This window comes from Seriola aureovittata, chromosome 12, assembly GCF_021018895.1.
Source record: "Seriola aureovittata isolate HTS-2021-v1 ecotype China chromosome 12, ASM2101889v1, whole genome shotgun sequence".
NCBI lineage: Eukaryota > Metazoa > Chordata > Actinopteri > Carangiformes > Carangidae > Seriola > Seriola aureovittata.
Window position 1 is genome coordinate 15,105,114 of NC_079375.1, and position 12,398 is coordinate 15,117,511.

The 12,398-nt window shown below is 39.6% G+C and overlaps 1 protein-coding gene across 5 annotated transcripts in view; it reads left to right on the forward strand.

The window, feature by feature from the left end:
- Positions 1–12,398, forward strand: part of tnr (tenascin R (restrictin, janusin)) — a 169,360-nt gene that overhangs the window by 104,183 nt on the left and 52,779 nt on the right. For 4 of the 5 annotated variants that reach the window (XM_056390869.1, XM_056390874.1, XM_056390871.1 and 1 more), the window contains 7 exons: positions 1,499–1,618; positions 1,744–1,887; positions 3,314–3,429; positions 6,819–6,969; positions 10,121–10,299; positions 10,697–10,787; positions 11,355–11,455. In XM_056390869.1, coding sequence (XP_056246844.1) covers positions 1,499–1,618; positions 1,744–1,887; positions 3,314–3,429; positions 6,819–6,969; positions 10,121–10,299; positions 10,697–10,787; positions 11,355–11,455 — 902 coding nt within the window. The remainder of the gene's footprint in view (positions 1–1,498; positions 1,619–1,743; positions 1,888–3,313; positions 3,430–6,818; positions 6,970–10,120; positions 10,300–10,696; positions 10,788–11,354; positions 11,456–12,398) is intronic. The other variant, XM_056390873.1, reaches the window with a different exon arrangement.

Sequence of the window (12,398 nt, forward strand, 5' to 3'; positions counted from 1 at the left end):
CTTTTCCAAAGTACTCACTGTAGAGCCTGCCCTTCACTTTCTATTGGAGTTAATGTTTTTACTTTCAAGCAGCTCATCTGTTCAGCCTCCTGCCTGACCTCATTCAATCACTCCACCTATTCCACGGATTATTGCTCCTTCTTTTGATTTGTTATTTCCTTCATGCACTTGACGAAGCTGAATCCAATTGATGAAATAAATCAAGCTAAGTGAATGCTGCAGGAGTTTTCTCCAGTGCAGGTTCACTATTTTGAAATGAGCAAACCAATGTGAAGCATGCAGCCATCTGCCGAGTGTGTGAGGAAGTAGCTGAAACGGCTACTTGAGTGTCCAAAGGTTCCCCGAGGAGTCCCCAGAGCTGTGCTGTAGATTTCTGTATCGCAGGATGTAGAGATGATGATTGTGTGAGAGGGTGTTTATCACAACATCACACTCACTGCCTCTCTCTCTCTCTCTCTCTCCCTCTCTCTCTCTCTCTCTTTCTATCTTTTCATTCTTCTTTTTTCCTCATTCTCTCTCTTTAAACCATCTTTCCATCTTTCTATTTTAGTCATTGGTTTTCCTCGAGCACATCTCGTCGTTTCTTCAACTCAAACTGTTTGTACCTTCTGTCTTGTCTTCTCATCCTTTATGTCCTTCACCACCACCACCACCCCCCCACCCCCCACCCCCCTGCTGCTCATTGTTTTTTGCAGAGGGAGCTGTAAACACTTTTTATGCCTCCACATTTACATTCAACACCATCTCTCAGGTTTATGGCCTTGACGATCTCCACTTCAACCAAGAATGAGTGACAGTACTTCTCCCTCTCATGTTAACACTAAGCCCTTTGTTGCCACAAGCACTGGCTTCTTGTACTGGCTGGAATGCACATTCACAGTGCATCAGTCTGCTCGAGTCTGAGCAGAGACGTACTCAGTAAGCTGTCTGAATATTGTTTTCTTTTAAAATATGGACATAACTGAAAATGCAGGAGGCAACTTGACATTATCTAAAAGTGAACAGGACCAGGATTTACTACTATATGTTTAAACCTTTACACTGCTGCCAGTCATTTCCTAAAGCGCGCAACTATGTTTTAGCTTTTGTAGTATTTTTGGCAGAATTTCCAATTTGTCAGACCAACTTAAAATACAGCCCTTTGCTGGCTAAAACACACATCCACATTCATGGGTCATATGAGTTGTCATTTCTTTTTTGTATTTTATGTTTTTATCTTGGGACTATTTCCTGGTAAAAAATATACATTCCTTCCTGTGTAGCTCCGTGTTGGACCGGTTGGCAGGAATGGTGTCCTCGTGCCTCATGTAGCACACCAAAACACAGCGGTTACCAGGGAAAAAAAAACTTTGTGGAAAACTTTCACAGTTCAGGCTATGGCTAACTGCAGTCTTTATTTAAGGCACATAAAGGTGACACAGGTATTTGATCTGAAGCTGAGACAAAAACACACAAAATATTAATAATGATATTGTTTTTCTTTTTTCTGTGTCAAAAGTGGCACCTGTCATGAACTTGATGGTCCGAGGGGTGACTGATCGCACTGTTGACCTGGAGTGGGAGGGCTCAATTGTGCTGACAGATTTCTTGGTGACCTACACACCAAGCAGCCCCGGAGGTAAGCGCAGCCTTTCAAAGCCAGGAAGGTTGTAATTTAGCTTTCAGTTGATTGACAGTTGTTCTTTCTTTTTTTTTTAAGTGTATCCATGTATCTGTGTATCTTTGTATCTGTCTCTCTGTCAGGTGTGCAATTAGAGATAAGGATTCCAGGCAATACCACTACCTGCACTATCTCAGGCCTGGAAGCTGGCATGGAGTACAACATCAATGTGTTCGCTGTCATTAACAACAGTATCAGCGTCCCTGACAGCATTACTGTTTGGACCTGTAAGTGCAGTCCAGTCCTGTGTGATGTTTTGACAAAATGTTCCCATAGAGGGCTAAAAAAATTTAAATTAAATACCTCTGTTTATTTTCTCACCCAGAATCACTCATGCATTCATACATGCACACAGTCACATTCAGGAGGATGCACACACACACTGTCTCTCACTGCCTTTCTTTCTTTCTTTCTTTCTTTCTTTCTTTTTTTTTTTTATTGTTAAATTCTCCCAAAGATGTTTCTCACTGTCAATAGAGTGAGAATACCACATGCTCCTCTGTGCCAACTGGTTATGATTCCTACCTGTAACACCTGCTGTGTGTCACTCACACTCTTGTACATACTCACACACACAAATACGAGCTCCTTTTGAACATGTACCTCCTAGCTGGTGTTCATGCCGGGTTCACGCCATCGGACCTGACAGAGAAACATACCAGTCGCTTCCATTACTCATTACAAGTATTCAAACTCACCCAGTCTCCGACTAAGTAATGAGCTTTCTTCAATGGCAACAGAAAGTTGTGTCAGCTCATAAAGAGCTGGCAGATACACAGCTTGATACACTTTGATGGTGTATAGTCTTTGCTGGCAAAATGATCCTCCATTTCACAGATAAGTGAATTTAATTTCTGTGATAGCAGAAATTGGAGTAATAAAGCCAATTTAGGGCATTTAAGTTTTATGCAACCATTTGTCAGTGAGGATATGATTTGTTGGCTTGTCTTTGCTAAACTTAATTATAAAATGTAGTATTTGATTATCTGGAAAGATTTGTGGGGACCCAGCTGCCCGTGAAAAAAAAAAGTAATTTTAGCATTTTGTTAGATCAAAGTATGAGCTATGGCTACTAACCAAGGAATCAATATTGCAGGTTTTAAATACAGGACCGTTAGAAAGTATCCAGAGCCCGTCACTTTGTGCAGACTTTACTGTGTTTTAGATGTAAAAGTTAATTATTAAGTGAATAGAATTGCCTTTTGTGAATGAGAGATTTCAGTTTTTGATTTTTAATGGAATTTCTAAAAACATGATTTCACTTTTTTCATTATTGATGGGCAGTTTTATCAATTTAAAACTAAATCTTCAACATAATAAAGTATGATAAAAGTGAAGAGGTGAACACTTTCTGAAGTGACTATATAAGTATCATCAGCGCTGTCTAAATCATGGCATGTATGAGCTGAAAAAAAGTCTTTGGTGTGTGTTATCAGGCAGGTGTTCAAATGCAAAAAATCATTTACAAACAGTAAGCATAGTGCAGCATCAGTCAAAGAAAGAAAATTAATAAGGACAGAGGCAGCAGAACAGTAACAGAAATTCAAAAGAGAAAGGTTCGGCATCGGACACCCTCAGCATTAGATGGAGTTTTGATTTATAGGCTGTGTGGGTCACTGAAGAACAATAATACGTCTCTGGCTACCTCTCCAGATCTCTCCAATCCGGATGGTTTAGTTTTCAAATCCATCACAGAGACGTCAGTGGAGGTCCAGTGGCAACCTTTCTACTATTCCTTCGATGGATGGGAGATCAGCTTCATCCCTAAGGTAGAGTAAAGCTGTGTGAACGCTGAGTGTATGTGTTCTCTGTCAGTCTCAATGTAAGACTGCAGAGTGTACTGTGTGTGCGTGTGTTGCAAGAGGTGGGGGTGGGGGAGCAAACCAAACAGAAGGGGAAGAGACTGAGTTTTTTAATGCTTTTAATGAATCATCAGCAAATGACAGATTTGTCTGCTGTCCCACACACACAACTGCAGAGATTTTCCATTTTGCTTATTAAGCAAACCAAATATTCTTGATTGAAAAGAATTATTTTAAAATCTCACTAATGCTAATCTCTAAATGACTTTCTGAATTTCTGTGCAGAAACAGGAAGAAAAATAACTGGATGGATTTAGGTCTTCTTGGGGGCCCATACCAAATTAGACAAGCGGATTGTCTTAAGCTTATTGGCTATTAGATGGATGAGCCATTAAACCCTTTTCCAGAATAACCCTTGGAAAAGCCATAGCAGGGCCAGGTTGAAAGCCAGAAAGCAAAAAAGCTTTCTCTTTCTAATTCCTGCTGTAAACTCAGGTACTCTGTGCACTCTAATCTCGCGCCCTCTCACAGTAATTGGTTTTCTCCTTTAAGGTGTTCTCAGGGGGAGATATCCTTTGCTCCGGCCAGACTCAAAGCATTAAATCTGATGTTAAGATGCTTTTTTGTGTTTATTTCATGCCCTTGTAAGGATGGAGTTTCTGAATGAAAAAGCAGCTTTTAGCCCTCCTTTCTTCTCTCTTTCTACCCAATTGTCCATGTCGCACGGCTGTCCCTCTTCTCCTAGCATCATTCACCCCACCCCCCCAATTCTCCCTTCATCCCTTCATAATCTCTTGTTTTTACTTTACATCCACCACCTCTTGGTGGAGATCTCCAACCCTTTCCTCTCTACCCCCAAAGGTACCCTCCGCTCCATTCTTTCTCCTTCACCCTTCTCTATTCCTTTCTGTATACGTTCCTCCCTCTATCGCCCCACGCTTTCCCTCTCTCGCTATAGCCACAGGGGAAATCATATTATGAGTTGGCAGCCCTGCCCCCTGTGGATCTAATCCAGCAATGGGGATTGTGAATTTTGACAATCTCGTAATGGAAGCAGGCATGAAAGCTTGGGCCTGTGCGAACAAACACAGACCTCACTACCCTGTAAAAAGGAAAGAGAGAGAGTGAGAGAGAGAGGGAGGGAGGGAGGGAGGGAGGGTGAGCGTCAAGACCCACCGTTAACACTGTTAGAAACAGCTACAGTAAATATCTGACATTCCAATAAAATACCATGCTGCCAGTGTTTTTGTAGCACTGACCGACCACACCATCTAGTATGCCACATTTTGGGCTTTTTGTAATAAATAATTTATAAATAATACATTTTGATAAATCTATAAAACAATCAAAGTCATTCAATACTAGAACAGTATTATTATTTTACTAGTCTATTAGTTGTGTATATTGGTTGTGTTAGAGTCATATATATATATATAGTCATAAGAATAATCAATTATATGACTTTTTCAAGATTGACACATTTTCAGTTTTACTCTAGAAGCTCCCTCCAGAGTAAACCATCCCTTGATTTTCAAAAAAGCTGCTCTACTCTTGAAATTAAATCCACACACTCAGAAACACACGTGACAAGAGTTTCCCTGAAGAATCTCAGCATTGAGATTCATGTTAATAGTCAAGCAAAATGGTCAAAGCTCAAAGTCCAGGACACACGATGAAGCTTTGTAAATATGCAGTATTATCTTTGCAGAAAGTATTTTGTTCATAAATGATGTCTACATGAATGATGTAAATTCATGCCTCTGGCTATAAAACTGCTCAAATTGCACTTTGTGGCTCAGTCCTTCACTCCTGGGAAGAAAAGGCAGTACCTGGAAGTGTGCATGAACAACTTAAGATTTTCTTCACTCATTTGAGAATCTGAAGCTGCATCGTGTTGAAGAAATTATGTGATTAAGCCACATGGGCTCCCCTTGCATACATGATACATATGCATTACTGTATATACAGGTTTATATATAATTTTATTATATAAACATATTATCTCACTTACCCCTAACAGTATCTATCTATATTTTATTTGACTAGGTTTTGTGATAATATGTCTCTGAGAGACCTGGTACCACCACAATTTCCATTATGGTTCTCACAGCAATGAAAAATTGCATTTTTAAAGAATCAGCAGCCATGTATTTTTCCAGAATCAATTTTTTCTAATCAGAAATACTTTCTACCTTATGGAAACTGCTTTCAAGACCTGTGTCACTGATGCACATTGCATTTTGAAGAATGGCAAAGGGAATAGTAGCCTTAATGATGATGATGAGGATGATGATTATTTTTAGCTATTATTATAAAGACAAAGAAACTGCATTTCCCTTTTGCAGTAATTAAGATATTAATCACTGCGACAACACATTTCAAATCTAATATTATTATATTTTTATCTATGAAAAGTTAAAGGATAATTAGAATCACTTTTTTATAGACATGGAAGTTATGTCTGAAATACTAAATGACCCTAATAAGTAACCTAAAAGTATGAATGAGCACTCAGTTCTACAGTCTTGACACCCTAGGGCACAATAAAATCTCTCTTGTCATTCCTCACCTAAGCGAGCTTGTCAGCACAGAGAATGATGACTAATTGCGGGCTAACTGACACAGGGGATGGGAGTGGGATATACTGTTAAGGTGATTCATTTTGTACAATTTGCATTTAACTGTATTATTATTGAGATTGAACACAACTTGTTATTGCAACACTACCGTGGTGTGTTACTGCCCACCCTGGTAATTTAGTTGAGGTGATTAAATGGATTACATCTCTAATTACAGTTTTGATTCAGGAAAGTAGCAAGCTGTTATATATTCTGCTCTAATACGAGCCTTCATAGCACGGGCTTTTGGGGATCTTGGAGCAGCAGTAGGTGTAACATCTGTCTGTCGGCAGGAAGTGCATGTGCAACACTGGCTCTCTGAGAACAGCTGGGAATAGCAGGAGCTCCATATGGATGAGTGACAGGCCATCGCAAATGCACAGAGTGCTGCCTTTGCAGAACAGGGCCTGCGAAATATCACTGTGGCACAACATTTTCGTTTTTGCCAAGTAACACGCTTTGGGAATCTGATGTGTTAAACCATCCAGAAGTTTACATAAAAGTCAAAAGAAAAGATCTCAGTGCGCAGAAAATTTACCGCATAGAAACCAGCTGCATGAGTCATTGTTTATGCCTTGCTGGTGATGATAGTCTTTTATCTGCCAGATTCTTTATCTCCTCTGAGAAAAGAGGTTTGTGCTACACTGACATTTACTCAAAATATGAATAATAACAATGAGCAACAGAGTTCCAGTCTCTTTTCATCACATCACTTCTGTTTGTGTTTTTTTTCCCCAGGACAATGATGGAGGGATGACTGCACAGCTACCCAGCACCATCACTTCCTTTGTGCAGACTGGTCTGAGACCAGGGGAAGAGTATACTGTCAACTTGGTGGCGCTCCGAGACCAGGGTCGAAGTCAGCCAGTCACCGCTACTGTCACAACATGTATGTATGAATGAAAAATGAAAAGCTGCTTCTGATTCTGAAAGGGAACAGATGAATCCTTACATACTGTAGGGATATGATGTCAAACCCCTGGGTGGCGCGTGAATAGGTACAATGCATGCTTGTAGGCACAGACAGAGTTAAAATGTCTTACATGTTAATGTTACGGCATCTCCAAAATATAACGTTAAAGGAGCTATTTGAAGTTTTGCTTTTGCTACATAGCCATCATTAGCATTACTGCGGAAACCTATTTTTTCAGTCAGCTTTTTACTGTGAGTGATGGGGTCCCAATCAAACACAATTTTCTGTCAAATTTAGAACGGATTTTCACATGAGTGAATTTTGTATCTGTGTTTTTGTCTGTTTGCTTCTCACTGCTTTGAAGAGGGCGGGGTTCACTTGAAGAAAGGGGATGTCACGTACTTTGGTGCACCAATCAGGATTCATTGACATTTGAATCAAAATGTAACAGCAGTGTCAACCAGTCTGTGATATTTTTAAATGTTTATTCTAATAATAAAGTTTTAATTTTAATTAATTTAATTTAATTTTTATTATTGAAAGTTTTTCAGTTAAGCTCAAGATGAAATTTTAAATTGCTTGTTTTGTCCAAACAACACTCCCAAACCCAGTTTTGTTCAATTTGCAATGATTATATAACAGAGAAAAACAGTGAGTCCTCATATTTGAAAAGCTGGAAACAGCAAATGTTTGGCATTTCGCTTGATAAATTGTTTAAATGATTGATAGATTGCTATAACTGCTGACTAATTTTCTGTCAAGTGATCGGTTAAACTTAACAAAGTTTTCCCTGCACTCTCATGATGTGACACACACATGGTACACACCTGGATAAATACCCTGGCACAGGCAGGAGGTGCCACTTTGATATACCTGTTGGTCGACCACCATTTATGTCCCTGATGTAAACCTCACTGTGGTATTGCCGCCGCCCCCCGGACCCCCCGGCTGATACGACTTGGACGTCTGTAATAGATCCAATTCAAACCTCGTCCATAACAATTCAAACTCTGATGTCTGCAGTCAAAACACCATCAATTTCCTGTCAAGTCTTTGTTCTTTTCATGGGTTGTAATTAAGTATCGATTAATAATTCATGGCACTCTCTCATTAATTTTTCACGTCGACCCACTGCAGGACAACTTATTGGATAAAGAAAGAGGAAAAGACAAATCTGAAGTTACTCAATTATTTAGAACAAAGATTTATCCTTCCTCTGAGACGGAGCGAGAGCGTGATGAAGGAGTCGGAGGAAAAACCAGAGGGAGAGGACAGCTGATGTGGGAACTGGTTCTCAGCAACTGTCTTCCTCAGGATGTTTTCTAGGACGAGACCCAAGGGGCCAATTTCTAATACATCAAGGATCAGGGTGGACCTGCAATATGTCAAGGCTGAGTCTGGGACTTATATAGATCTCAAAAGCTTAAAGAAAGACTTTAAAGGAGCACAATGGTCTTGTATTGCACAGTGTGAAATATGCCATTCACACAAGTTCCCCCTGGGGCCAACAACAGAATAGTTATGCTATCACAGAGCAGCGTGGCGTGCTTTCACTTTAAAACATTCATTTTGAACTAAGCATTGTGTCGTGTGCTATTTCGGTCGTTTCCTCAACATTAAATGATGTTTGTCACCTTTTTCGCACTTGTTTTGAGAATTGTTCAAATCGGCTGTCGTAAACTGTGCATAAATGCCATTTAAGTTGTTTCTCTGAACCCCATTTAACTGCGGCGGGATTCGTGGAGGAAAGTGTTGATGTGAAAATCAAAAGCACCTGCCTTTTTTCAGACATCCGCTACAGCAACAGATGTCAAATCATAGCTTTTGTGGAAAGAAGTAATTAACAGGTTAATGAAATAGAGTGCTAATTATCACATTCTTGAACACCCCATTGCTTTGACTGAAATTTCTTCACTTGGCGTTGATGTTCCAACAATGAGAACTATGAGTGTAGAGAAAATGTTTAGTGAATCCTCTTTGTGTCAAACATTGTGAAGTGGGTTTTTCTCATCACGCCCGATGTGTTTTCAGCTCTTCACACCTAATAAATGTTGTTTTCCAGCAATCGGCTTGGAGAGACTTTAATCATGGCTTATGGTTTACACCTTGCACAGATAAAGCCCACTGCCTCAGCGTGTGTCAGGTCTGATAGGTTTTACATGCTTGGCTGTCTGAGAACACCTTTTTCTGATAACAAATCCACATCTACAGCAATGCTGCAGCAGCCTGAAGCACCGACATGAACTTTCATCCTTTCATTTAAAGTTGCCTATTTTGGCTTCCCTGTGAATATTGACTGAAATGTGTTCAAACCAAAAGTTGGCATCAAACTTACTCTTTGATTTTGTTTCATTTAATCATAATTTGGCCAAGACTGTGTATTATTAAGGCCAAGCTCTTTTACAGCAGCTTGAAGTTGGACAATATTTAGCATTTGATAAGTGAAGCTTAGTTTTCTTTAGTTGAAAGAAAAATGGGACTTGGCCACAAGTGTTTCAATTCCTCAAAGTGGAGGTGAAACATTATTTGATTTATCAATTAGTTAACTGATTGAACTGTTTTGATCATTAATCTTTTAAATCATTTTTTTAAGCCAAACATTATCTAGATCCAGCTTTGCAAATTGAGTGATTTGCTCCTGCCCTTTTTTATCTTATGTCTCTTGTTAATGCATCTGATTTTTTTTTTTTTTTTGTAAAAATATCAAATAGTTTCCGATGTTTGGAACTCAAAAATGAATTCAGATGGGACAATTATGAAGTTTAGAGGTCAAAACCTAGTAGATGCTGCTTTATTTTAGGGGTCACAAAGCACGAGAAACAAAACACTGACCTATGTGAAAGGAAACTGAGTATTTGTGTGTTGGTCAGACAAAACAAACTATTTAATGACATCTCCTTGGGCAGCAGGAAATTGGCATTAGCATTTTTCTGTATCTTTGTATATTCTGGTATCTAACAAAACTTCAAGAGTTTTGCTATAAGATATCAAATAATACACAGCCCTAGTCAAAAAAAAGGGCAGCAATAGATGGCAAGGTTTACAAAGTGATTACTCCCCAGTGACCCTGCTTTGTTCATAACAATAGCAACAGGACACTCAATAATCATACGCCTGTCTTTCACAGTGATTGATGGCCCCACTCAGCTGATCGTGCGCGATGTGTCAGACACTGTGGCGTTCGTGGAGTGGACGCCACCGAAAGCAAAGATCGATCAGATCGTGTTGCGTTACGGCCTCGTGGGAGGTGAGGGGCCGCGGACCACCTTCCGTCTCCAGCCCACACTCAGCCAGTATTCCCTGCAGGTGAGTGTGTGTGTGTGTGTGTGTGTGTGTGTGTGTGTGTGTGTGTGTGTGTGTGTGTGTGTGTGTGTGTGTGTGTGTGTAATTTATCATGTCATGAGGTCACAGATCTGATCTCATACAGACACTTTATGTGGACTCACCTGCCATCAGGGGAAAGCCAATCCTCACAACTTAAACAGTTTATGTTTGGATGGAGTGTTGGCTTTGGGGTTATTACATTGTACTCACAAGTGTAGTATTACTAACGTGTGTGTGTACACGTCTCATGCTTGTTAAATCTAATCTGCCTGCCTTCTGTATCTGGAGATAAAACAAAAAAAACAAAAAAAAACTAAATGGAAAATCCATGCAAAGAGATTAAACAGACCAAACTGTCCCTGTGTTTTCGGTGCCACAGGTTCTGCGTCCGGGCTCGCGTTACGAGGTGTCTGTCAGAGGTGTGAGGAAAGGAAACGAGAGTGGATCCATTTCCACTGAATTTACTACTGGTGAGGTCTGACAGCAAGCAGATGTGGTGATAGTAGTGTGTGTGTGATCCTGTGCCTGCCTCCAGGAATAGAACATTTGATGACATATGGCCCAATGCATACCGCACTGTTTATCTATACTGGATATGGTAGTGAGCATCTGTTCAAGGTGTTTTTTTTTTTTTTTTCTCCCATAAAGTTTGTGCAGAAGAAAGCACATTATTTGTGGAAACACCGTCCTGATTTGTTTTGAGTGCAAACTGCAACTTCATCAAAATGACATTACTTCTACTACTAAACCCTAACCACATCTAGAGTAAAATCTATATCTATAATATCTACATCAGGATTATTCTAATGAAGTAAAACCAGCAGAAAATTTCTAACAGGATATATTTTATATTCTATGAGGAGATGTGTGGCAACTGATGATGCTCTGCTATACTTTATATGATATTATGTACAGATTGAGTCTGCACAGTTGAATGACAGTTTAACACTAACCGAATCTGTCTGATGCTTTAAACTGCTGATGTTTGCTTGTTCACAATTCCTTAGAATTGGTCTCAGTGTCCCCAACATTGTCAGCTTTATCGTTCTTCTCAGAGATCGACGCCCCCAAGAACCTGCGGCTCGTGTCCAAGACGTCCACCACCCTGGAACTTGAATGGGATAACAGTGAGGCTGAGGTAATTAGACATGGGCTGAGTAACATTTGCAGGTATTGGACCTAAGCGCAGTTTTGAGATAGTTGTACTTAACTTGATTGTTTCAGTTTTATTGGTCTTTGAACTTCTGGTCCACTACATTTATTTAATAACTTTACTTACTTTGCAGATTAAGATTTTAAATACAAAACAAACAAGGAGCATGCTGCATGAAATATTATGCAATTTAATAGATTAAAACATCCAACAGAATATAGAGTATCTAAAATAAGATCCACATTCACCAGCTACAACATAAAGCTGTTTACTCTACCTGAATCAGTAATAATCCAATAATCTAAAATACACAGAATACATTTGATTTAGTAAATTTTTGCTGAATATATCTCTGTACTAAACTTAATATTTTATACATTTGGTTATTTTGTGGTGGGGTATCCTGAAGTACCTTAGGTGCCCCTTATACCACTAAGTTTATTTTAATTATGTGTTTTTTGTAAAATAACAAGTAGACTATCATTAACCCCCCCGACCTTATCCACCCCGTCTTGACCCTTCCTGCTCAGTTGCCCTAAAGCAGGTTTTAACTCCTCCTGTTTTTCTAAACTGTTTCTTGTTTCCTCGAGCGCTTTATCGTCACAAACAGGTGGGTCTGCGTTTGTCGGCTTGGTAAATGTCAATAATAGCAATGGAACAACCTCACTGGGTGCAAGTGATAACTGAATGTTTGACTCTGAATTAAATTGTAATAAATCATGTTGTTTCACTCAGAAGTCACGGTGATATTTGGAGGGCTCACTAACTACACACCCCGACTTATGAAGCCAGTCTGTCTTGATGCCTGTTAGCACTGCAAATTTATTCATCCTCATGATTCTGCAGAGTGCTGACAGAGAGACAAATATCAAACTGGGCGAGGCAAAATAAACCATTTATTCTATCAACCATCAGCGATGCGTTGTAA